General features: G+C 41.4%; 3 protein-coding genes across 6 annotated transcripts in view; 1 reads left to right on the top strand and 2 right to left on the bottom strand.

The window, feature by feature from the left end:
- gpbp1l1 (GC-rich promoter binding protein 1-like 1) overlaps positions 1-12,488 on the bottom strand; it is a 24,551-nt gene extending 12,063 nt beyond the window's left edge. The window contains exons 1-4 of one of the 4 annotated variants that reach the window (XM_050032828.1): positions 12,372-12,488; positions 6,668-8,017; positions 6,044-6,158; positions 1,931-2,060 (exon numbers count right to left, since the gene is read on the bottom strand). In XM_050032828.1, coding sequence (XP_049888785.1) covers positions 1,931-2,060; positions 6,044-6,103 — 190 coding nt within the window. In that variant the 5' untranslated portion in view covers positions 6,104-6,158; positions 6,668-8,017; positions 12,372-12,488. Of the gene's footprint in view, positions 1-1,930; positions 2,061-6,043; positions 6,159-6,667; positions 8,018-10,977; positions 11,000-11,175; positions 11,441-12,371 lie in introns of those variants that run through there. The other 3 variants (XM_050032825.1, XM_050032826.1, XM_050032827.1) reach the window with 3 other exon arrangements.
- On the top strand, positions 11,887-14,660 carry LOC126382772 (transmembrane protein 69-like). The gene is made up of 3 exons (XM_050032835.1): positions 11,887-12,037; positions 12,212-12,257; positions 13,745-14,660. The coding sequence occupies exons 2-3, from the start codon at positions 12,219-12,221 to the stop codon at positions 14,450-14,452; spliced, it is 747 nt and encodes a 248-aa protein (XP_049888792.1). The 5' UTR covers positions 11,887-12,037; positions 12,212-12,218; the 3' UTR covers positions 14,453-14,660.
- A 1,853-nt stretch (positions 14,661-16,513) lies between these two features.
- ipp (intracisternal A particle-promoted polypeptide) lies at positions 16,514-25,963 on the bottom strand. Its single transcript, XM_050032817.1, has 10 exons — positions 25,897-25,963; positions 24,313-24,725; positions 24,003-24,214; positions 23,514-23,733; positions 23,227-23,382; positions 22,958-23,125; positions 22,738-22,875; positions 20,742-20,864; positions 19,458-19,678; positions 16,514-19,375 (listed from the first exon to the last, which is right to left on the bottom strand). Exons 2-10 carry the CDS (start codon positions 24,650-24,652, stop codon positions 19,151-19,153), a joined length of 1,803 nt encoding a protein of 600 aa, XP_049888774.1. The 5' UTR covers positions 24,653-24,725; positions 25,897-25,963; the 3' UTR covers positions 16,514-19,150.
- Positions 25,964-26,727: the final 764 nt, after the last annotated feature.

Genomic DNA, 26,727 nt, shown 5'->3' with positions numbered 1-26,727 from the left:
AGAGCATCAGCCAATGAGAAGCGGGATACATCCAACGTCAGCACGCAGGAGGATGGAGGAAATGTGAGGAGGACAAGCTGCAGGGTTGTCACTTGCCAGGTCTGCTTATTAGCCGTGACTTTGGACTTGTTTCTAAAGTGGAGTTGCTTATTTGGGCTTGCTCTCTTAACGTCACCTTTCTCTGTATATATCCGTCTAATAAGTTATTTAAACGCATGACACTCGCTTCTTTTGGGCTTGTTTCCACAGCCCTGGTTGCTTGTTTTTCTCCCAAGATCTGGCAAAACTGACAAGCCGGCAAGCGACAACAACAATGGCGGTGTCCACAGGATCACGGGGAGCGGGTTGTGTTTGCCCCAGGCCCTGGAGGCAGATCTGATTCAACAATGGGAAGAATATCCATGCCTTTACGATGTGTCGTCTCCGCGTTATCTGGGGCTCTGTCGGCGAGGGCTCGGTGGACAAATCTTGAAGTGTGCACACACAGGTCGTAACGCAGTTGGCGAGACTCCCGATGACAGAAACACACGTCGCCAGGTATGAACACTCAAAAGATTACAGTAGTCTCCGCGACGCGAATAAAGACGCGTGAACTAGCCTTTATTCGCATCTTGTCTAGTTAGGAAGAGGTGTTTGTCTTCACAAGTGCATTGATAATACGTGTGTAAAGTCATTCTTTAGGAGCGGGAAAATGTCTGTCTAGCTCAATGGTACTCAGACGGTGTGCTGTGATGCTAATCCAGGTGTGCCGTGGGATTTTGTGATAACCACACAATCTCATTACAATATTCAACTGGGCCTACACAAAAAGTTATGCATTATTAACTGACTGTATCAGTATGATGTGCGCACCTATTTCCTGATGAAGAGGCAAACTCTAGCTAAAAATAATTTAATTTAATTTAAAAAACCTTCACGGGGAACCTATTTGTTGCTGTTTGTGCATAGGAATTTTAAGTGTGTGAAACATCAAAAGCCCTGATTGGCAGCCGTGAGCTGGACAATGGATCGCTTTATTGTACGTAGCAAATTACAACAAAGCACCAGTGAAGGCGACCTACCACTGAAAGCATGAGTAGTAGACAGTAGATAGTGTAACAGTATCTTATTTTTATTGTCTTATGTCATGATAAGAGTGATAACACACACTGTAGAAGCTATTGTGCACAGATATAAATACAGGTGTGCCTTGAGATTTTGGCTTGACCATTGGCGTGTCTCGGGCACAAAGAGATTGAAAACCTCTGCTCTGGCTGATAGTAGGGATGGGCATTTTTAGAACTTTCCATATTTGAGTGCTCGCATCAAATTATCATCGAGGGACTCACCGCCCCAAAAATAAATATAAATATTTACAAACATCACTCTTATGCCTTGTCATCATTCTGCCTGTAAGACTGAGAGGTCTGATTGAAAATGTGGATTGTTACGTGCAGCTGCACAGATATATCAGCTTTGCTAAATGGATCTGGACAGAAGTTACATTACTACATCCCACAAGTTGTTTATTTTTGGCAGTTATTAAAGGTTGACCTGGAGGTGCATAAAGCTGCCAAGATGAACTGTAATTAATTTTTTGGTCTGGCCTTAAGAGTTAAATATGTGTACTTAGGTGTAAATGACAGTGTCTTAAATCTCCCTCATCTCTCTGTTGGTTTTGTTGCACATGACGGGTGGGACAGCTTACACTGTTTTCATTCTTATTCGTCCACATAGTTTAGTGACATCACACAACTCCCAACAAAGCCTTTAATATTTCTTTAGCGATGATTTCGTGACACTGTGCTGCGCTAGAGTTAGAAGATTCAGCTACTAAAGTCATCATGGTTTCATCCTTTGTGCTCATACAGCTGCTGTCCTTTACACAGTTAAGCCCTGTAATAAGAGCGACAGGGTGAACAATAAGAGGGCAGCTGCTCTGAGCTGTTACCTGCTGGAGCACGCAGCGAGCCGTTGTTAAAGAAGCCATCAGAGGAGTTGTGGCGGCGGCGGCTCACAGCAGTTCGGCCGTCTCTGTGGTGGTGGGGCTCACCTTGTTTCTCAAGGTTGGCAGCAGGGGACTGGAGGAGGACAGAAAGGGGACAAGGTCAGTCAAAGTGGGACTCTACATTGAGATGGTGTGACGACACATAACAGATAACTACAGATGATTTTTCAGGACATTTTTTTTTCTTTCCACTTTATCTTTGTCCTTGTGAGGAAACTGAAATTAGGAATCCTCTTCATACTCCGAGTTCATCTCCGACTCTGAGTGAAACTGTCAATGTAGGGATCTATTCTTAGGGATAAGAATAGACATCACAGGAACTGAAAACAATCTTGGAATGCTTTATCATGAGAAATGTGCTGCTGAGGAAGCCAATAAGATCCTAAAGTCGCTGCACTGACACAGCTGCGTGTTTCATAACACTGACTGCCAACGCTCAGTTCCATCTGAATCACATCCTCGTCGTCAGCTGAGGTTCAAAGATCAAACAAGACTGTGTTCTTCAGCCTGGCCCAGCAAGCGTCATCTAAAGGAATTTTTATCACTTCTACAGACGACAGACAGCGGCATGATGTACAGAAAACCTACAGTGGGAGAATACACTGCAGCTCCAACACTGGCAAGCGTATCCAGACTAATCCCTGAAGGCAAATGACATTGAGGTGAAGTCATGTGTCAGCAGGAAAGTGACTGTGCACTTGTTTCTGTCTTGACTCTTGATTTCACAGACAGGCCACATAGCTGGACAACTTCCTGACTCACAGATTACACTGCTCTGGACAGGAGAGACACATTCACAGTCTCAGGCGGACAGTCAGACCGCTCAATACCTTTTTTTAAAGACGGACACAAATCAATCCAATCGTTCGTCTTCATGTCTTTCAAGAGGCAATTTCTTTTGGTTGTCTATTTATATTTTCATACAATATTCAATCCAAACTAAATGTGGCAGATACAGTTCGGTTCCAGACCCCGAAATTGCAACCACGTCCCAAATTATGCCCAGCAATTAAAATAACTCTGGTGCTGTTTCTGTGAATTGCTGTTTCTCCTGCTGGAGTCAATCCGAGACGTTGTGGGTGAGAATAAAGTTCGGACAGTCTGGGACAACTTAGACATAGTGTCAACAGTCTAATCAGTGCTCATGGTATTTGGTTAAACGGCCTTATGAGAAATAGAGCTGCCATTATTAGTCTATTAATTGGCAACTATTTTTATCATAAAATAATCGCTTGTCATGTTTGTAAAAGCAAAACAGCCAAACGTTTTCTGGTTTCATGCTTCTTAAACGTGAGGATTTGATGTCTTTCTTTGTCGTAAATGATAATAAACTCAATAGTTGTAGATTTTTTAAACAGTTGGTCAAATAAAACATAGCATTTGCAGACGTCAACTTGAACTACACAGGGTATGTTTCACTTTATTGACAAAACAATTCATCAAGGAAATAACGGGCAGACTGATCATTACTTGCAGCCATAGTGAGAAGCACTAACCAGAGGAAAAACTTGGCTCGCTAATTAATGTTATCCAGTCAGCTTTCCTTGTCTGTTAACAAACATCTGCTGAATGGATAACGCCAGAAAGACTGAGCAGTCAGTCTTCAATAAATCTTCTTTATGGGCTCAAACATTTCTCATAATTACGCACAGCCTCCCCCTTATTTCATTGGTTAGTGTCCATGTTATAATGCTTAACATACTTTGTACTGTCTGCTTGTTATTTTCCTATATTAGGAAAACACCATAAATTATGTAAGATGTAGTATCGATTGCAGAAACTTACTTAACTTATTACAACTGTTAGAGAACATAGCTTCAGTGTTAAGTTAAACTTGTTTTATTCCTTCTAAAATAAAGTATAAAGCAATAAACCCTTTTATCTTTTTGTTCTTGTCGCTGTCTCACGGGAATTTCTCTGTCCATTTAAGAAGGTATTCTACAGTGTTAATGGCTGATCGCTTTGTGTTTATTTTTTATGTACATCTTTTGCACATTAGGCTACATTAATAAATGACTCCGGTGTGGTGAGTGTGGTTGTCGTAAGCTCAGCACTGATGCCTGTCTCTCCTCCGAGCAGCACAGGAAAACACCATGCACCACAGATGAAAGCAAAACGCAAGACACTCTAACACTGAGCTGAAATGAAACAAGTGCTCATAACTTATGCAAATTACATAAATAAACAGTCTAATAATGTGTCTTGCTGTTGTTTATGGCATATGGTGTTTGGCGGTGGCAGCAGTGTGCAGTGTGGGGGAGAAACAGAGGTTGAGAAATAACTATGGCTTCACTTGTTGCGCTGCTCTGCATGAAAGCTTTGCCACTAAAATCACCTGTTTGACAGCTGACGTTAAACAAAGCAACGGTTAATGCTCTATGTAGCTCAATTTAGACTATTCCCATTAGTTAAAAAATATCTTGACTGGCCCCCGTACTAATCTTTGAGATCAGATTGGGAATCAAATCCTCTGCCACAAAAAATGGTTATAAACTGAATGAATAATGGAATAGTGACAAAAAAATGCCACTCAGTCCGAGTATCAGAATAATAAAAAGATAAATAACTGATAATGTTAATATAAAGGCCAAGCAGGTTGAGTGGGGACAGAGCCTTCTCAGTGGCGGCCCCAAAGCTGTGGAACAGCCTACCTTTCCAGGTTAGAGCTGCACAGTCTGTTGAGCACTTTAAAACATTACTGAAAACCCATCTCTTCTCCTTTGCATTCAGTCCCAACTAGGCGAGAATCCTTGGCTTTTTCTCTTTTTACTCTTTTATTTCCTTTTTTATTCTAATTTTAGTTACTTACGATTTCCTTTGTTTTATTTATTATGATATTTGTGTATGATTATTTTATATTTCAATAACTGTACAGCACTTTGGTCAACTGAGGTTGTTTTAAAATGTGCTTTATAAATAAAGTTTGACTTGACTTGACTTGACTTGACTTGAGTGTTTGTTGTCCACAGCAGTCAAACTAAGTAGTTTCAGAAAACTGCATCACTTCAGCTTTTGGCAAGGCAGCGTTTATTTAACCCTTTGAAACCTGAGCAGATTGGCTTAATTTCTCTCAAAAACATGGTAAGAAGGGCAGTGAGCAACGAAGGAAGAAATGACCCAAAACAAAAAAAATTTAAAAAAATGATAATTAGTAAAAACACAAAAATAAAAACAATAAAATTAGTTAAGAAAGAAAGAAAGAAAGAAAGAAAGAAAGAAAGAAAGAAAGAAAGAAAGGTAAAAACAAAACAAGGCAATGACGTGGAAAAGTGCTTAAAATTTATTTTTTAAAAATTTAAAAAATAAAGAAAAATTATTGATGTCAGGATGTCGGTGACTTAGTGGGTAGAGCAGGCGCCCCATATACAAGGCTGTTGCCGCAGCGGCCCGGGTTCGAGTCCAGCCTGTGGCCCTTTGCTGCATGTCATCCCCCTTCTCTCTCTCTCCCCCTTTCAAACTTACGTGTCCTGTCCATTAAAAGGCAAATGCCCCAAAAAAATATCTTTAAACAAAAAAAGAAAAGTGATGTCGCTCCAGGCTTCAAAAGAAAAAGAAAAAAAAAGAAAAAACTTCATACAGATCTGTCTCCACCCTGAGCACCTAAAATCAGTCCTTCCAGGAATTCGAATTTTTCCCTTTTAGAAACACCACTGTATATTGAGTGCTGCTGGGATGGAAAAAAATAAATAAATCACAAAACTCCTCCATAAAAAATCCTCTGCCAGAACACTGAGTTGGAATTTGATGTTATTAATATGTTTTCTTTTCTTCCATCAGTCAGTCTGTTTCATGAGCGTACACAATGTCTGGGTGACCCTCTGCTGAACCATGAACTGACAGCGCTGTCAGTGCCCAAGGGTGACTCGCCGCTGACTACACGCAAACGCACACACTCAGGTGTACAGACACACATTTGCATCAGGTGCTGGAGAAGTGACACTGACAATTATAATTTCAAGCTCTGTCTGTCTCAATCACCATTTTCTTCCTGTGATCAACTGGCACTCACTCAAATACATACAGCACACACACGCACACAAACGCACACATACACACCTTGGCAGGCTGGGGCGTGGAGAAGTTAAGCCAGGCAGGGACAAAGTCATGCTGCGCCATTTAGGTCCAGTGTTTCCGGTCAGTGGATCGAGGCATCAAACCTCATGGCCAGGATCTGACAGAAGAAACAGACAGCAGGAATGACATCTTTTCAAATTCAGCAGACACATAAATCAAATCCCCTCACACACCCATCCATCTTTGATTTCATGTCATTTCTCTCAGGTGTTTGCTCTACCAGCTATTTAGAAATTCACCGCATAAAGGTCTCCCTCAAGAACCAAAAAGAGTCCTATTCTTAGCAGAAAACAACAAAGCTCGACTTGCTGCAGCTGTGCCTGTGAAGCTGATAACTGGTTGACAGCCTGGATGGAAAATATCTTGTGCTGCATAATACAAGTATTATTTTTACAATGTGTAAATGTGATAAATTTATAAATCTCTTCATGCTCAACTTTCTCATTTTAACTTTAAAACCATTATGTGTACAGGGTGGAAAATTAACACCTGCTCCCCACAAAGTGTTGACTTGTAGAGGACCACGCTACAGCAATTAATTTCACAGCTACTGAGTGCGTGCATGTTTGCAGCGGCCAAGTCGGCCAGGTGAAGCTTTATCATTACCCCAGAGTCTGTGGCTCTGAAGTCCTCTGCCTCCTCTCTCGGTCCGGCTGGGCTCGGTTCCTCAGGCCTGTTGGCACTGATCACAGAGTGTGTGCACTGACAGACGGGGAGTAGCGCGCCGACGACCCCCTCTCCACCTCCTCCAGGACAGCACAGCCCCTTTACGCAGAGGCAGATCCCTTCGTCCAGGGTGAAACACTTGGAGGTGGGTCAAAAGGTCGCAGGAATGATCTGGAATGGCGATCCAGAGAACTGGCCGAGCAGGAAGAAGATTTCAAAGCAGAAGCGCTATGACAGACTGAATCTCCTCTTTGAACCAGATTCCCAAACAGCTCCTGTGTAGGTCACGTCTCTGATGAATTCTGAGTGCTAACGTTTCCAATCCAGGTATTTTTTTTCCAAGCAGAGTGAATCCTTCACCAATTCATTTGAGCCACCTGCTCTTATTATAAAGACTCAAAAGCTGATTGGACTTTATGCTGAATGGCAAAAATGATTTGACAGGTGATGTGTCTGAGAGGAAGAGCCAGGTTGTCTTATTATTAATGTACGGAAGCAGTCTGTGAAGGTTGTCCGCCCTGTAACATGGACAGCAGTTTGTGCAGCAGTTCCACTTTGACACCAGATGAGGGGAGACAGACAGGCGATGTCCTGCCACACTGCGTGCCAGTATGTGTTTGCGGCGACTCACCTTTTACCGAATCATTTTAAGATCTACTGAAACGCATGCAGAAAAGAAAAGTTCAGAGACAGTCTTTTATTGGCAATGGAGGTCACTGCTCACCTCATTAAACTGATGAAAAAGACTGTCTGAGTTTGAAGAAAATAATGCTCAAAGGTTCAAAGTCACATGACAATGAAGGAAGTAAAACCCTATGTTACATCGCCGTCATTTTCAGTTTTGGTTAGTGAAATAGAGATGCTGCTGGATGATGCATTATAGTGCCGTTTTTATCTTTATATGTTTTAATATCACATTTGTAAGATGCCCATTTAATTATCTGCAGTTTCCTGATTGAAGCAGATAAAGGGTAAAGCTCTGATTTCATAGATATGCAAGCTCAGACGCTAAACGAAAATCTTCCACCAAGTCAAAAGGGTCTTCGTGTCATATGATGCACAAGGGTCCATCAAAAACAATCACAATCGTCCCAAGAGGAAATCCAAAAGAGAGCTCAATCAACTTCTTTTTCTCGGTTGAAAAAATAGCATGCGTCCAAAATTAGTCAAGCGGGTCTTTCCTTCCCTTCTTTAAGGAGTTTATTTTTTCTCACAGGTGAAGTTTCAGCGGTGCAGTGTTCTGTTTTCTTGCTGAGGGTTCGCTGGTATCTGCACAGGAACACACCGGACCTGCATCACACAAAAAAGAGCCTTGATTTAGGAAAAGCGTTGCAAATCTCCAGGTACAAAAATACATATTTACACTCAGTTGCCAGTTTATTCAGTACACCGAGCTGAACTTCAACAAATTAATACCCAAGTCATGGGGAAAAAAAAGGTTATGAAAATGATTACGTTCAGTTTTTGTTGACACTAAGTAAGTAAGTGTTTATTTGGCCATATGTGTATTTTGGAGGCTGCATTATGTTGTATTAAGTGTTTCTAATATTTAGATAACCCTAAAAATGGGATGGACAAGACTTAAATCAAAATTAGAGCCCCGACCTGACATGGGCCTGTCACAGATACATCAGTATCTGCATCAGTTTTTCAATATGCACCAATATGAAGTTTTCTTAAAGGAACATTTAAAGCAGGAACTGATGCTCAGGGTGACTTAGACCACTGTTCCCAAGCTGGGGGGTCGCTAAAGCTTAATGGGGAAGGGTTGTGAGGCCTTCTTGATTTTAAGGTGTGTCAGCAAAGTTTTTCAGACAATATACACTAAGCCTTTATTTCTGCATTTTACTCATTCTGTGCAGAACACTCAATCTAATTGTTATTTTTGAAGTTTAGATTATTATTCAAAATATGAGAGCACAGTGAAGACCTGAACACAAGCTATATTCACAGAGCCTTGGATCTCTGCTAAACAGTACACAGTTAAAACAGCAAAGGAGCTATTAGAACAATGGCCAAGGAAAGGGAGAGGCAACTTCTGTATTTCTCAAAAAAGGAGCTTTTCAAGGATGTATGACTGTCAAAATAAAAAATAAAAATTTGCATAATACAGACACGACTGTATAAAGATAAAAAGTTCCTAAAATATTATGAAAACTCATCTCTGAAATATTCACAAGAAATAATCTGCTCAAAATTCATCCAAATAGCTCATTTTAGACAAATGTACTCCAGTTATTGTGTTAAATATTTGAGTTAATCCTACAGGTTATCAGTTGTTCTGTACTGTTACTGTTATGCACTGAACATGATATTGAATATCCATAAAGTATGTCACTTAGTCAGGCTTGTCAGTTTACTCAAAGATAGAAAAGGAGTCGGGGACCCCTGATTTACACTTCTCGAAAAATGGTGTTATAGTTGTCTGAAATATCCTACCTGCAAAGCAAAGAGAGGTCATTTGTTCATATCTAGAACTGGTTGACATCGTATAATGATGTTAAATGTTCTTTGATAAAGTTGTCATTAGGAAAGCAGCCTACTAGGTACCTTTGCCTTGTCATACTGGTGCAAAATTGGCACACAATCCACATAGTGCAGTGCAAAAAGTCACATTGGTTATCATGAATTTACCCCCTCTAAAATTGGTATGAGTCTCAAAATCCCAAGTTGGTCAGGCACTAATCAAAATATTAGAAAACACTTCCAGTATAATTCCAACGTTGAATACTTAGAGGTAAGAAGGTAGTGCACACACACAGCTCTGTAGGACAACGCGACAAAATTGGCTCATCCCAATTTCACTTTATATTCTTGCCATGTCAAACAAATGTGCTCACATTTCGGCCTGATGGCCTTTATCAGAGCATCTGTGGGCATCCAGCGTTTGAACTGTATGAACTTTGGTTTAGCGGCACAAACAAACACTGGGAAGGCACATCCTCTCAAAGATCTAATCTCCAGTAAAATACAACATAATGCAACAACACCAAAATAACCATTCAGTTAAATTGACACCTCTCTATAACAGATTTCTTGTAGGTCTGTTGTGTTTGATTTCATCAGCCTAGTAAACTGGTGATTAAGAATACAGAGAAATTCACCTTAAACTGACGTTTCCCTTCATCTCTCTCTACATATGTTGCAGCACATAACTGAGGGGGGGGGGGTGTCAGACATTATGAAAGATGTTCTCCCTTCATTTAATATCATCATTAAACCTCAAAATAGCTTCAAATTCTAGAGACAACTCACGCCTCAAAAGAAGCTGCTTGTGACACTTCAAATACATTTTGAAAGGTATGAGAGAAAAATCATGACTCAGTGATCTCAGAGCCATTTCATGCTGAAAGCTGGCTCTTTTAAAAATTGTGTCGGCTTTGGTAAATGAAATATTTATAACTGTGTAAAAATAACTCGAACACTTTCCTCCTCGGTACTTCTCCCCCAGACTGCTGCGCATCTAAACAGGCCTGGTGGTGAGTGCACTGCTGGATGAAAGTGAGGTTTACAAACCCAGCAGCCATTCTTCAGTTCAGTCCCACACTTGATTCAACCATGCGATATAACAACAGATCCTTAAACACCTGGGCAAAATGAAATCCCTGTATGCACCAACTCTGAGCTACCATGGACTCGTTAACGTATTCCCACTGAACTATTACGTAACAGCTCAACATCAATGAGTTTGCCACGGACACGGGCTACAATGTGCAGCACAGACATTTAACGTTGCTCCATTGTGAAACGATACTCAGATAAACAACGGCAACACAATCTTTATTTATGGGGAAGCACCCCGTTTAATAGTATCACACCGTGGAAAACCCACATGTCTACAAACGCTGCAGCAGACCAATTCAACATAGTAACGTTACATGCACGTTTCACCATGCTAACTAGCTGAGTAATGTTATGGATTAAAGTGCATCGGAATAAATTAAGACGCAACGCTGCCGCGGTGTAGGCTCAATAGTTAACCGCTAACTAATAACGTTTTCAGATCTGCTCTAACTCTGCTACTAGCTAACTCTGCTTAGTTAACTAAGGTTAACGTTAGCATTTGTTAGCTACTAGCTGGCGTTACCTAGCCAGTTAAGTAACGTTAGCCAACGAATACTGCTAGGTAGTTGAAATGAATTAATGCAGTTAGGGGGCTTAGCAAAGTAAAAACGTATTCAATATGCTCACTGTGGCTTAAACTGTCTACTTAAACAGCTGTCACGTAGATACAATAGAGGTAAACAGACCTGGCTTCGTTGGAACAACACAGTTTCAAAATGGCTACCTTAGCAGCGGCAGCACACATTTATCAGCTTGCTAAGTGCTAGCGAGCTAACTTGCAGTGTTTCATGACGATACCGTGTACCTTCTGCTAAACAACACAGCCTCCGACACAGAATGATTCAAGTATATGCAAAAATCTGAATACATAAAGGAGATTGTACCTGTTTGCGACGATAAACTTCTTTAGAGATACGCTATTGATGTTTGTTTGGGTTTTCTTACCACTGGCGCTGCCACTGAGGGATTCGAACAGCCTCAATGATGCTACGTTCAAGATCTGCCGCGATTATAACTCAACGGGGTCCCACAGTGTTTTTAAAGTCCACCGCGATTAAATATCACCATGTGTAAATACTTTAATATTCAAACAAAACAACGCGTCCATGCGTGGAATTAAGACGTGATTTTTTTTTAACATTTTCAAAATATCAGCAGATCACGTAGTTTATATCACATATAGCGGGGTTTTGTCATCTTGAACATAACGTAATACCTCCCCCGCCACTCACAGCCAAACTAGTCGATACCAGAACCAGTCTTATCGTAAAGTTTGAGAATATTAGGAGACTTTTCCAAATTACTTACGGACTTTTTGTTATTTATGGTGGCTGCAAAAGGGGAGAGGCATGTTAAATTATTTTCTAAGCACAGGGGGAAAGGGAAGGGATATAGAACTTTAAATGGCTGTAATTTGTATTGACTTCACTGCCATTTTCAAAGATAAAAGATGTTTTGTTCTATATTATTGTTCGCTTTGACATTTTTGTACTTTCCCATACTTAATAGATGTGAATGTCGTCATACTTAATAATAATTAAATAAAATAATACAAAAAAAAGAAAGAAAAAAAAGGAGAACATTGGGAGACAGGCATTTAATCGAGCACCGATAGAATGGCAGCCTGTAAACGACCTTTAGTTTAGCCACTTAACGCTAACTTTATCACTTCTAACTCCATGCTATTGTGCCTGCAGTAGCCGGGGCAATCTATTGGATGACAGGCAATTAAAGGGCAACATTTAGGTAACTGCAACGTCCCGTTTTTATGGGTTGTTACAGCAGGATAGCTCTGTATTGCATCAGGTGTAGATTATGTATGCTAGCTGGCTAGCTGCTAGCCTTAAGTGGTTATATCATGGATAAAACTCCAATGTTCTATGAGTGTGTTATCACTAATTAATTACGTGTCTTTTACAGATTGAAAATGATTACATTTGCATCTGGAAGACGCATCATTTCTGGGGTAAGACAGAATTTGGCTGTTGATTTATACAGTTTGCTCTCTACATATACACAGAGGTATTATTGCAATATTATTATTATTATTATTATTTGAGTAAAAGTACAGATATCTTACCAGGAAATGATTTTGGTAGAAGTTAAAGTCCTCTTTTGGGATATTACTTGAGTAAAAGTCTTAAAGTATCTGATATTTAGGCTACTGCACTTAAGTGTCAAAAAATATTTGTATGATGTTAAACATACTTAAGTGTTGAAAGTAAAAGTAAAAGTAAAGGAGTAACGGACTGTTGGTCATTTATAAGGGGGGAAGGGGGTGGTGCAAAAAGGAAAGGCATGTTAAATAATTTTTTAAGCACTGGGAGGGACTTGTGTTTTTTTAATTTGGTTAAGGGGAGGGGCAAACAAATTTAAATGGTTGGATTTTGTAGTTATTTTACTGCAGATTTTGCAAATTTTGTAAGAAAAAAATCACCAAAATTACATCATATATCATAGCTAGAAGCTGTAAAAAGAGAAATTATCGTTGGATTTTCAAATTCACAATGGGCTGTGGACACATCATGTCCAAGAACGCTTCTGTCAGAAAAAAAAAACATAACCAAATCTGAGCTTAACACAGTGATGTTTCATTAAAATACCTTTTTTTCTACGTCTCGTTTAAAATTTGGCCAAAAATAAAATGTTTGCGCTAACTAACCAGCATGCATGGCAAGAGTGAAAACCAAGGCTTTTTACAAGTCATTTTATTTCATTTATTTATTTATAAGGACAACGCACATTACAGATATACAAGCAACATGAAGCGGCAACACACAGCTTAGCATTACATGCAGACATGCAGAGCAGCAATAGAGAGAAAACAAGTTAGCAGCAGGTTCCAGGATTTCGTCTTTAATTTTTAACGTTCAGACATCAAGGGGTAAGATTTAAAAATCTATTAACTAATTTATGGTGGGGGGAATGCTGCATTTTCCACCAGTCAGTCGCGAAGGCTCAAGGAAAACTATTTGTAGCTTCAGGGAGGGTCAAAATACATTAAAAAAAACATTGAAGTCACACCCCAGCCACCCTCTCCGCTGATAAGTAAAGAACAGTCCCTAAATGCTGTTGAAAAAAAGAGAGAATGATGAAATTTATTTCTTTGTAACATGAACACCATCTTAAAAATGGAGTATATATTACATTTGATGAAAAACGGGGTCTACTAGTCTTAAAGGATTAAAAGAACAAAATCCAGTTTTCCCTCTCTCCTGTTCCTTCATTTGTCTGCCCTTCCCTTCCTCCATCATTCTTTCCTTTCTTCCCTGTTTTGCAGTAAGTAACTAAGATGCTTAGGGGAAATGTAGTAGAGTAAAAGTGAAAGTTGAAAGAAATATAAAAGCTCAAGTAAAGTACAGATACTCTCAAAAAATAAATAAGCGTATCACACCACTGATTATATACACAAGTCTTGATCTTTATGCACTTCTATGATTATTATGTTCTCAGATTCCAGTGTGGAGATGTCTTCAGCAGATACCCAGAGCACCAAACTACACAACAAAAGCTCAGCTGCTGTTTCACTCTCACGCCTCCTCAGTGTTAAAGCCATCCAGACTCACTCCCACCAACAGGTTGCTGAGCATCAGGCCCGTGAGCTGGCCTGCTTCACGTCTCTGCCACGGGGATTCACAAGGCACCTCAGAGAGAGGCGACAGCAAGGAGGGTTTCAGTTTGAAGGCCCTCACCCAGGCTCCCAAACCAGCTCTCTACCTCGGCTTCTCTGGGCTCCTCCCGTTCCTGTCCGCCCCTCTGCTGATGGCTGCCACACAGTCCTTCTACCCTGAAGTGGCGTATGCTCAAGTGGTCTACGGAGCGTCTATAGTCTCCTTCCTCGGAGGTGCCCGCTGGGGGTTTGCCATCCCTGCTGGTAGTCCCGCTCAGCCTGACTGGATGAACTTGGGCAACAGTGTGGTGCCTTCACTCATAGCCTGGCTGGCACTGCTCTGCAGGGACAACATTGCAGAGGGAGCTCTGGTAGTCATTATGGGACTGGGTCTCTCTCTGCACTACGACCTGACTCTGCTGCCCGGCTACCCGTCCTGGTTCAAAGCCATGAGAACTGTCCTCACTCTGGTCGCCACCTTCTCGCTGGTTGCTACCCTGGCAATTAAAAAATTCTGCACCGAGAAGAAGATCAAAGAGATTCAGAGCTGATTTATGAGGACAGTTTGTACTTTACTCCATGTGGACTCAATAAAAATGTAAAATTATGTGCAGATGTGCAGACAGTCTGTGTTTTATACTGTACACAAAGAATACTCAACTTGCTTTTCCTGGGGGCAACTTTTGCAAAATGACAGGGGGGTAATTAATAAATAAACAATGAAATGTATCATTAAATGCCTGTTTTCAATCTTTCAAAGTTTGCTGTCCTCACTCATCTCTTTCCAAAAGGTAAATCCAGTCACAGCAGCCCCGCAAAGGTTAGGTGTACACAGGGGTGTCTCTAGGATCCGAGAACACTGGGAGCCTATCCCAGCTGACATTGGGTGAGAGGCAGGGTACACCCTGGACAGGTCACCAGACTATCACAGGGCCGACACATAGAGACAGACAACCATTCACACACACATTCACGCAAGTACCCAGAGTAAACCCACGTTGACACGGAGAACATGCAGACTCTGCACAGATGGGCTCCCCCACCCTGGGTTCGAACCAGGAACCCTCTTGCCGTCAGGTGACAATGGTCAGAGTTACATACAGCACCATTAAGGCCAACTGTTCCCAAACATCCTCACCAATCTGTCTCCCTGCCTCTTTGATCATTTTTTTATATTCATCCTAAAGAGTCTCCAGTATATGATACAGAGCTATATTATCAGTTATGTAAAGATGTTATGTTTTCACACATCACAACCTCAAGGTCAGAATCTATCACAGTGAGTTTTACTGGTAAATGTTCAGTGTAAATCCACGAGTGCTTAGTTTAGTGGCAGAGCTGTAGTTTAATGATCCTATATGTTTTTGTTTGCACAGTGCAGAAAATCTCTTGCAAACATATACAGTCAACTCAGGATGTGTTTGTCTTATATGTGCAAAATCAGTGTGATGTTTACAGATGAGGGTCCCTTGAGCTGAGCCCTCTTTTAAAGGTCCAGTGTGTAGGATTTAGTGGCATCTAGTGGTGACGTTGCAGAACTGAAACTTCTCCTGTGAGCTGACAGTTTAGGAGAACTATGATGGCTGCTGAAAAAAACACCAATGGTGCTATCTAGAGCCAGTGTCTGGTTTGTCTTTTCTGAGCTACTGTAGAAATGACATGGCAGACTCCGTGGGAGAGGACCTGCTCTATATGTAGATAGAAACCACTTTTTTATGAGCCATCCATCCATCCATTTTCCTCCGCTTATCCGGGGCCGGGTTGCAGGTGCAGCAGGCCAAGCAAAGCACCCCAGACGTCCCTCTCCCCAGCAACACTTTCCAGCTCCTCCTGGGGGACCCCAAGGGGTTCCCAGGCCAGATGAGATATGTATTCCCTCCAGTGTGTTCTGGGTCTGCCCCGGGGCCTCCTACCAGTGGGACGTGCCCGGAAAACCTCTAACTGGAGGTGTCCAGGAGGCATCCTGATCAAATGCCCGAAACACCTCAACTGACTCCTTTCGACGCAAAGGAGCAGCGGCTCTACTCCAACCTCCCTCTGGATGTCCGAGCTCCTTACCCTATCTCTAAGGCTGAGCCCAGCCACCCCACAGAGGAAACTCATTTTGGCCACTTGTTTGCACGACCCCATTTTTTCGGTCACTACAAAGCTCATGACCATAGGTGAGGGTTAGGACGTAGCTGGACCAGTAAATCAAAAGCTTCGCCTTTTATGAGCACTTAGCCATTTTTGTGCGGCCACTCCAAGAACTCTTAGTTGAAAATCTTGTAACTTTCCAGAAAGGTGATGATGTCACTGCCGCTTCTTTAGCTAGGCTACTGTCACAACAAAAACAGAAAAGCTAATTATTTTGGGAGCAGATGAGCTGGTGGACACTGGATGTTGCTGGTTAGGGTTGTGCTTTTATCACCGTTCACTCTGTAGGCTTAAAGCATACTGGGTAGTCAACCCTTGGCCCTTGTCCTGTGATTATACACGAATGAAAACATGTTATATTTAATTTCTGCCAATAGGTGCCTTTAAATCCAACGCACTGAACCTTAAAAATATTACATTATAACAATCTTAAATGAAGAGACAGATAAGTCCATTTTAAACCCAGCACACACATAACTCCTTTATGAGTTTATTAAATCTGAAAAAGCAACCAGTAAAAGATGTTATCACCGTTGTGTAACATTAATATTCTGCTGTTTGTAAAGGGTTAGCAGGAAGCACTGTTACTGTGCATTGGCTCCACTCAGCTGCAGATGTGACGAGCTCCAACATCAAAACAGGAAACATAAGACAACTTACTGTAAAGAAGGTAAAAACATTTCTATATTTGTGCATTGTCTTATAATAACTACATTGTGTGTCTCAACATCAGAGAGTTGAAATGTAAATGAAATGTACGTTCTGGTAATGTCAGGCGCCACTGATGAGTGAAATGATAAAACACTTGGATTAGAGTGTGAGTCGTGACTAAGAGGCACTATTATATACAGTATCATATATACAAAAATAATCCAGTGAAAATTACTGAGCGATAACTGCACTGGTGTGACAACAGTGGTGCGTTGTTCAAGTTCATAATCATTTACAGGAATTATGGAACTCGGGTTCCATTATTAAATAGGCTCAAGTGGTTTGAAAAACCTTCCAAGTAGCAATGCACTCACCTCATACATTTTTTTAAAGGGACAGTTCACCCCAAAATCAAACATACATATTTCTTCCTCTTACCTAGTACTATTTATCAATCTAGATTGTTTTGGTGTGAGTTGCCGAATGTTGGCAATATCGACGATAGAGATGTCTGCCTTCTCTCTAATATAATGGAGCCACATGTCACTCAGCTTGTGGTGCTGGTTACTCAAGATAATCCACAGACTTTGTTGTGAGCAGTTTCATGTAGGAACTACTTTCTTTCTACCAAACTACACTTGCCAGCCATATAACAAAGCAGAAGGAAGTGTGCATCTACTCACCTAGAACCACTGGTCTAGCTAACATTATAGCTCAACCAAGGAGGACGCCATTAATGTTTCCATCTCACACTGTCACGAGTGAGAGCCTTTCTTCCATGAGTAGATGCACGCTTCCTTCTGTGCAGTGATACAGTTGGTGGGTGTAGTTGGGTAGAAAGAAAACAGTTCCTACATGAAACTGTTCACGCCTTATCACTGCGCAGAAGGAAGCGTGCATCTACTCATGAACGAGATGGAACCAAGTCATTGTTTTGCAATTCACAAGTCTCAATTCTATGCACTCAAGTCCCGAGTCCAGGGTTCCCACAGTCATGGAAAACCAGGAAAAGTCATGGAATTTCACAATCACATTTCCAGGCCTAGAAAGGTCATGGAATTAGTAAAAATCATTAAAAGTTTTGGGAAAGTCATGGAATTTTGTCATGGAAAGTCTTCCATGGATAACCTTCCATGTAATGTAACATAACAGCAAATTTATTTTCTGAAGCTGTCGACATACACAGCTCAAACATGCATCAATGTGTCATGTTTTTTACCATCACGTACGTTTCGTTTTCTCCCTGCGTTCCATCTCTCCCTCCATGTTTGCCAGCTAGCTCAAATTATGTTTGAATATAGTTTCAATCTGATATGTTTGAAAAGTGCCAGGCAAGAAGGGCAAGAAAAAATGAAAGACATGGAAAAGTTTTCAAATTTTGTTCATAAAAATGTGTGGGAACCCTCTAAGTCCTAAACGTTGGAGCTACGGGTCCTGAACAAGTCATATTACACTGTTCACCAAATGTAATGCCATTTTAAAAACTGAGTAATAACACATTAAATTCTCAAAAATCATACATGCTTATGGGGCGCCCACTAGCCCACCTGGTAGAGCAGGTCTCCCATGTCAAAGGCTGTGTCCTTGCTGCAACAGCCGCAGACTCAATTCCAACGCACGGCCCCTTGCTGTGTGTCATACCCGCATTCTCTCCCCCTTTCAAACTGTATCTGTCCTATCAAATAAAGGCAAAACAGCCCCGAAAAATATCTTAAAAATGAGCTTATTTGTTGAAACAAGTTTGTTGGAAGTTGTTGCATCTCTGTCTGGAATTTTTAACCCTCACAGTTTGCTAACTGCAATTTGTTTTTGTTGACCAGCTGTAGTTTTCCCAACCAGCGAGTCTCTTCTAGTACCGTTATATTGTAGAGAAGGCAGACGTCTCTTTGGCTGATATCTCCAACACACAGCAACTCACACCAAATTAATCTAGACTGATAAATAGCACCACAGTTAAAAGGAAAAATATGTATTTCTGATTTTGCGGTGAACTGTCCCTTTAACAAAAAAGAAAACAAACTTTAAAAAGTGCTTTCACATCTTGTCCAAGGACTGTTCGCACTGTGTTCCCTATAGGACTCTCACACTTGAAGAAAAAACTCTGGTCCATCCAAAATAGAACTCCTCAGCTGTGAAAAATATCCTCATCACAAGGATCGCTTTGTCTTGAAAAGTGTTTCCACGGGTACTCTTGTAAAAGTATTTCATGATGATGAGTCGTGTAACAGTACAACCAGTTTTGGCAGTTTTCCAGTTTCAGTCTGTCATATGATCAAGGACTGTCAAATGTTCTGGACAAAAAAAAAGAAAAACATGTCTTATCGATGTATAAATAACACATGATCATGTGAAAGCCTACTTGAGACAGAAACACATTTCTGTGTTTCATAAGGTGCAGCTTTTCTTCAGTTCATGTAGGTTTGGGGTGATATGGACGTTCACAGTTTGGATGTTCCAGGTGATCAGAGCACAGCCAGTCCGCCGTCACAGCGGCTGGTGATCATGTTGCCCACTTCAGTCCAGGTGTCCAGGTGAGGGTCGTAGATCTCTACAGAGTCCACCGTCACCGGGGCAGAGAAGTCTCTGCTGGCGGCCCTGCCACCGACAGCGTACAGCAGCCCGTTAACTGCTGACACTGACACGCCTGCGCGAGCTGTCGACATCGAGGCCACCTCGATCCATTTCTCCTGTAGAAAGACAAGAACAGAGGTGAACAGAGCATTCGGACACACAGAAAAACTGACTGAAGACTAAACTGTTCCACTGTACCTCTTCTGGACAGTACTTCTCCACTGTCTCCAGTGCACCCAGCGCCTCATTCCAGCCACCCACTGCGTAAATGCAGTTATTGAGGCAGGCGACGCCCACATAGGCTCGACGTGTGACCATGACGGGCAGGGCGCTCCATCGGCGGGAGATGGGGTCGTACACCTCAGCTGAACGCAGCTCCATTCCTTCGTCACTGATTCCTCCGATTACATAGATAAATCCTAGCAGAGAAAACCAGGGTGGAGTTATGAAGGTGGGGAACACAGTTAGTACAGGCACTTAGTTTTTTAGACACTCCTACCTAAGGTAAGACAAATCATCATAATGACATGTCTTCATGAAATGGACAGTCGTAACAGAAATATTTCATATAGCAGAATACAGCAAAGAGTCATGATAAAATATGCTATCAAAATATTGACTCACCCCACAGGCAAAAACGTTTTCACCTATTACTTGGATTTAGTTCAAACTAATTGTTTCTTGATATCTGCCCTACACCTCCAAGCAATATGAATATTAAAATGTGTATTTATTATAAAACTAGAGCCTCAGGAATTTTAAACACAAAGTTGTCATAGTCATAAATTTCACTCACATCTTTAAAAGAGTTGACAAGAGAAATAATAAAACCAAAGAAGCTTCACGAGACATTGCAGAGAAGTACTAAATCAGAAGTCGTGGATGAGAAGGACTCCTGGACTGACAGGTCTGTTACTCAACATCAGTACATGATGCCCCTGCACTTCCCTGTCTGACTGCATTCTCAGCCTACGTTAGAAAATTGCCTGTTAATTAACTCAGCAGAACACGGTGAATTATGTGTTTAGTCATCAGGGCTGGGAATGTGTCACTGATTACTGTACTTCTGTCATTTCATATCTAATATAAAAATGAATCCTGGAAGTTATTTGTTTTATTACTACTTTATGTTACTGAGGTCTGCTGATAAATTCGGCATTGTGTTTCACTCAGTAGAACTCTGATTTCAGAATTAGACATAAACACACACATACTTGCTCCAAAAAGTCTGGTCTCCATACTATGATGAAAAATTTAAATCCTTCTCTTAAGGCATTAAACCTTTGTTGATGACCGAGTGCATGCAGTTATCCTGTTTTTTCATATAATGTTAGTTTTCAGAATGTAAAAAGTGAAGGGGTCCAAGTTATGCTCCTGGAGAAAACAGGATTTAGTCCAGTGCTTCTTTACCAAGTGTCAAAGTCATAACAGTGTGTTACTACACTTACAAGTTGCACTGGATTGTACACAAGAGGAACCCACCTTGTAGCTCGCAGCAGCCAAAGTAGTAACGAGGAACTGCCATGCTGCCAATGACCTCCCACTTGTTCTCCTCTGGGTCGTATCGCTCCATGGTCTTCCCGATCTCAGAGCCAATCCAACCACCTACAGAAGCACAGCACAATCATCAGCGTATGCTTTTAGTCTGATGTTTCCCGAGATGCTGCTTATTGACGGAGCTGCACTTAGTAAATATTAATATTCATTATCAGTTCACAAAATAATTTTGTTGGAGCTATGTAGCTTTTTGTTCTCCCATTTTCCACGTTGTTTTAATCCAATATTGATGAGATTCTATCACCCTATCCAGCTGTGTCATTGATTGTAATTTTCTGTTTCCTTCCTTTACAGTCTCCAAATATTACACGCCTACTTCTGAATACATTTCTGGTTATTTTCACAAGAACAGCTTTACCTCATTTCAGCATTAGGTCTTCACAAAGTCATCATTTTTCATTTTTAGTACAGTGTATGACAGATCATGTTTTCCATAACACTGCTTCTATGTTCACTCACTGTGCTTAAAGGAATACTTCATACGTCATACTGCTTGTACTCTGTGTTTTAGCCCATAAAGGTCTATGATCACGCCGGCGTAATCAGAACCAGTGATGTTTTCAAAGCACTGTAACAAACAAACTAGGTCACCTGTAGCGCTACTGTCAACTTCACTCCAAAGTGCTGATTTGAAACTCTCTCCCAGTTTTTGTTTGACGTTGATAGACCATGTAAAACTGGAGATATCATAGTTTTAATTTGACAGTACAAAAATATTTATCCATGAGTAAAATGGGGATGTTAGTGGCGAGAGTGTTTTAGTAGGAAGAAGAAAGAGTGTTTCAAAGAGAAGAAGAAAACTGTGCCCCATTGTATATAGTTTGAAATATTTGTATATAGTTTGATAACATCTCAATTTTACCTCTTACATTACATTTGCACTATTGGAACTCTGGGAAAACAAAGCACTGGTGTAGCTCTGTGTGTAATTTTGCACACAGTTTGTATCGAAGAGTTGTATTAAGAGTTTTACTATATTTCATTTTTACATTTATATGTTCATATTTGCAACCTATGTTTACTTTTTCAAGTTCTAAAACAGTTCATTGAGCATGTTTGTGGATTTTATTGTAATAAATAGCATATTTTTTAATTCGGATTTGATGATTTTGATGTATTTTTGGGCCCAATATGTTAATAAAGCAGGTTAAAGTGAAAAAATACTTGACAGATCATATAGGTGTTGGCTGAAAAAAAGATACCAAACATGGGTATGGCAAACATTTTTTTATGTGGTATATAAAGGCAAAATCATAAGTATTCAAAAACGGCCAAAATAGGCTCAGACCCAAAAGGGATAAATGAGGCTTGGATTATACGCAAGAGTTGTGTGAGAGTTGTAAACGGTTGTTTGCATGTAGTTTTGTTGTTGTTAAACGCGGCCCCCTATGACTTTAATTAATCAAGAATTTTCTCCACTTTTGGATTCGTCGTTCACCATGGAGGCACGCCCGAAAAACAAGTTTTCTTACTGAAGTCAACGTGACACGGGGTGAGTAACTGACATACAAAAGATCATTTGAGTGGTGAAGTGTTCTTTTAAAGGAGCGCTCCAGAAATTTAGTGTTACACTTCCATGAAGTTGGAGGACTCTCAAAAGACAGATAGACAAGAAAACAATCAGTCAAAATTAAAGCAGCAAAGGCTGAGATATCCTGACTTATAGTTTATCATAGGGGATCCTACATTCCCCATAATGCAACACAATAGCATCTTTTATTAAACCTTCCCCAACTGGTTTATGTCACTGATATCATTTAACCTATTACATTACACACCTTCTTTCACAGGCTGAGTAGCAATAAGCATGATTATCAGTCTGGTTGTCATGTGGGAAATCTGTAGACTGCCTCCTCAAAACTGAATCACCAGTCTGTGCTGTGTGTATTTTGGTTAAACATGCTGCTTATGTGGCATTTACCAAGTGCATACAGAGCTCCGTGGCAGGGGCAGACGCCAACTCCACAGCGCGGAAAGTTCAGAGATGCCACAGCAGCCCACTGCTTGGTTACCGGGTCGTATCTCTCAGTGCAGTCAAAAATCATCGAGTCTTTCTCCCCTGGCGAAAAGAATCATTCCTTGTCAGACTGAGGATTGTTGAGGTTCTTTTATTAAACACAAAACAGCCTCAGCTCTCTCACCTCCCACCACGTAGATCATGCCCTCCAGTACCGCGACCCCCAACCCACTGCGAGCCTGGTGCAGGGACGACACGGTGGTCCAGTACTGGTTAAAGGTGTCGAAGCGCTCAACACAACTCAACGCCCGGCTGTCACTCCAGCGGCCGCCCTGCAGCCGAGTGTAGCCTCCTGCCACAAGGGAACAAGAACACGTCCAAGATTAAGTATGATTTCTAACATTCTGTATTTGGAAACTCATTAGGTTACTTTAAGGTGGTATGAAACCGAACCTATGGCATAGAGGTATTTCCTGGCTTTTCGTCTGGGTCTCATCTTGGCTGGCTGTAGCTGACTGTACATCTTATTTTCTTTGGGAGACTTTGTGACTTCAGTGTATTCCTTCAGCAGAGTCTGCAGTGCCACCCGCAGGCTGAAGTCTGTAATACCTTATATAAATGTAAACATGGCAAACATTTCAAAATGTTTACAGTATGTCACCTCGTCAATTTTACAGCAGTACTGTGAATATAACACAATAAATATATAAGGACGGTGCTAAATGTTACGTTTCCCTCACCCTCGATGTACTTGAACAGTCTCTGTGGGGACAGCAGAGGGAAGCGGACTGGTTCCAACACCTCGACGACATGTTTTTTCCTCTTTGCCACATCTTGGAGAACCCAGTCCATGGCTGCAGTAAATACCTGGTACTCATCCTCGATTCTTAGCTCTTCACTTCTCAGCAGCCTCACAAGCTGATCCTTCCCTAGGCCTCTGAACTCATCTGTGACACACACCTAAAAGGCGTAAAGGCAATCTGTAAGCATTAAACTTGAAAATTCAGTCTGAGTTAAAGCACTTTTTGCAAAATAAATGGTAAAACTACAATTCTGATAAAATGCAGATGGCGTTTTACTGGGCTTATTTTGAATAAAGAAAAAAAAGGAACACTTTTTAATGTGCATCTAGCTTTACTTTAACAGGGAAACATTGGACAGAGTCTGACCGCAGCCCCAGAGTATTGGCAGAGAGATAAAATGACAGAGTGCCTCTTCTCATTTCATACCTCCAGAAAGTGAACGTGGATGTAGTTTTCAGTGAACTCCAGCATTTCCATGCAAGCAATCTGCTCCAGGAACTGAAATATGCCCACACAGTTGGACGGGTCCATGTGGCCCTTGAGAAACTCTCCACAGACAGACACCACCTCGTTCAGCTGCAGCATGTCTGCTGCCACCATCAGCTCCTGGACGTTCTCCACTGTCACACTGATCACGCCTGATAGAAACGGGTACATATTTCCACTCAGAAAATGGCACCAAAATTATGCAGATCTTATGAAACACAACGATGAGAATATCAGGATAAATGCAGACCTGTGTATATGAAGTCCAGCAAAACCTCAAAGACTTCAGTCTCCACCCCGAGGATCTGCACCTCCTCTTTATCCGCCTCCCTCATCCCCCCGGAGAACAGAGCAGAGAAGTACGGGCTGCTAGCAGCAAGCACCAGTCGGTGGACCCTGAAGACCCGGCTGCCGACCTTCAGCCCCACGTCACAGAAGTCGGTACGGAGCCGCATCTTGTTCATCTGGGCCAGGATGAGCCTGGCGTAGCGGTCTGAGGCCAGCAGAGCCTGCTCGGATGCCTGGGTTGCCATGGCAGCTGCAGCATCACCACCACCACCACAACCAGTCGACACGGAGGTGGAGGACATAGCAGATGGGGCTGGGCTGTGTTAACATGGAGGCTGAACCCTCCTCTCTAGTGTGTCTCAGCATATAATAAACCTGAAAGACACACCAGCTGATTGTATCAACACCTAAACACACACAGAGTCACTGAAATGCATTAAAGGGATAACTTGGGATATTTGAAGTGGGGTTGTATTGAGTACCTATGCAGGTTGGAGTCTGCTGTGGATAGGGGTCAGCAACAAAACATATTTTAGCCATCTGAAAAAATCAGTATCAGTTTAATTGTATGCTATATTGAGAGTATTTTCTGAAAGGCTTCAGTTCCTAACCTATGCTCTCGGAAAAGCCACCAGACTCCATTGAGAAAAACAGCAATTTTAGCACGCTGAACACGAGAGCTGCTAGTCTAGCCCTGATTCTGTCTGTTTGTTAATTTTGTTATTGTGTGACTTTAGTGAATCTGAGCTAACCCTTTTAACCACCAACATCACACAATAACACAAACAAAGTATATTTTCAAGGCAATAGTTGAGCAGCAGCTCCTGTGTTTAGCGATGTTAAATCACTATTTTTCTCAATGGAGTCTGGCTTTGAAGAGACTGTCTAACAGCTTAATTTTCCCATTGGAAATCACTGTCTGGCATTACGGTAAAGCACTGACAATACTCTCAACATTGCATACAGTTAAACTGATGTTGTTGTTTTTTTTTAGATTGCTAAAATACATGTTACTGACCCCTCCATGGCAGCACATTACTGAACTTCTGTGTCAGGACTTCAGCCTGCTTCTCCAAACTGGGGGCACGCCGTCTGACATCTACTGTATGTATTATACCATCTATGGATAAGTACTCCATACAAACCTCCTTCAAAATAACAGAACTATCCCTTTAATGTTGTGTAACAACACAAAACTATGGCATTATCGGCAGCAAAACACAATATTCACGCATATAAATAGGCTTTCTGGACTGACTCATTGTAACCCACACTGGTGCAATCATAGTTAAGTTACTGTCAGCCACCATTTTTATATTAGCCATAAATAAGCTCCTACCACCGCCGTTAGCCAGACATGCTAACCAACAGACATCTCGCTAAGGGTGGATTCAACCATCATGTTCATCAGTACAATTCTCAACTGAAATGAGACAACTGTACAGCTCAAATAATCCCTGCTTAAATAGTGTAACCCCACAGAGAGTTACAGACTCGTATGGCATAAAAATATATCTAAATTAATTTGGTTTAAGCTGCGACTTACCCATAAGTTTACTGATGAGGATGCAGGCAACTTCCGTCGCCCTGCAGACTGTCAACACAGCTTTCTGGATCGATTGCTCTGGTCTCGCAGTTGAGGTTCAGTCGTCACTAATCGATCCCCGAGAATGTAGCATTATCTGTATCGTTTATTTTTTATCGTTGGTGACCCTCGTTTTCTGTTGTGCGAGACAGAGTTTTAAATTACACGAAGGTAAGTCTTATTAGTTAATGTTTTTATATATATTTAAAATAATTTGTTTTTATTTTTGGTCAGTTTACCGACTTGTTTTTTGGCTAAGTTCGTCATAAACGTTAGCTAGCACCCAACGCCAGATGGCAGTGTCGCCTTTCAACAAGCAGCCAAACAAATGGAAGTCCTTGACAACAAGCCACAGAAACCTTCCATGTAAATTATCATAGTATTCTTAGCATGTCAGCCCCCAGCATAATGGTAATTTTAGATGAAGCCATCCTCCACTGTGTTGGCTGTAACCTCTTCCACTTGGAGGCTTGACCAAGCCTACGAGCTAGCCTACTCTTAGCCAGTGGCAACGGGTAGTCCAGTTTGTTTTAATCAGTAGCTTGACATCAAATTGGTTTAAATATTATGTTGGAAACCTGTCATTACATACAGGACTGCAGCACTGCCTGGACCCATTAGACCTGTCTGGTTCACTGAATTGAGGTGAAAACCGCTTGTGACAGTTACAGGAAAAAGTCCTGTAACTGTCACTTGACTTGTATTTCCTGCTATTTCAATGTGTCACCCAAAGTCTAACAGCCAGTGGTGTAGGTTACTGGAGAATATGTGGTGCCACTAACAGTTGGCTAA

This window comes from Epinephelus moara, chromosome 21, assembly GCF_006386435.1.
Source record: "Epinephelus moara isolate mb chromosome 21, YSFRI_EMoa_1.0, whole genome shotgun sequence".
NCBI classification, from domain to species: domain Eukaryota; kingdom Metazoa; phylum Chordata; class Actinopteri; order Perciformes; family Serranidae; genus Epinephelus; species Epinephelus moara.
The sequence above is the reverse complement of the archived record's forward strand: the minus strand, read 5'-3'. Positions and strand labels throughout refer to the sequence as shown.

What these genes read in the sequence shown, in the direction of transcription:
- LOC126382772 (XM_050032835.1), top strand. Translation starts at nt 12,219, where the DNA reads ATGATTACATTTGCATCTGGAAGACGCATCATTTCTGGG. An exon ending in GAAGACGCATCATTTCTGGG is followed by an intron (nt 12,258 to 13,744) that starts GTAAGACAGAAT and finishes TTATGTTCTCAG; the next exon opens with ATTCCAGTGTGGAGATGTCT.
- ipp (XM_050032817.1), bottom strand. Translation starts at nt 24,652, where the DNA reads ATGTCCTCCACCTCCGTGTCGACTGGTTGTGGTGGTGGTGGTGATGCT. An exon ending in GCTGGACTTCATATACACAG is followed by an intron (nt 24,215 to 24,312) that starts GTCTGCATTTAT and finishes CGTTTCTATCAG; the next exon opens with GCGTGATCAGTGTGACAGTG. An exon ending in TCCACGTTCACTTTCTGGAG is followed by an intron (nt 23,734 to 24,002) that starts GTATGAAATGAG and finishes TACGCCTTTTAG; the next exon opens with GTGTGTGTCACAGATGAGTT.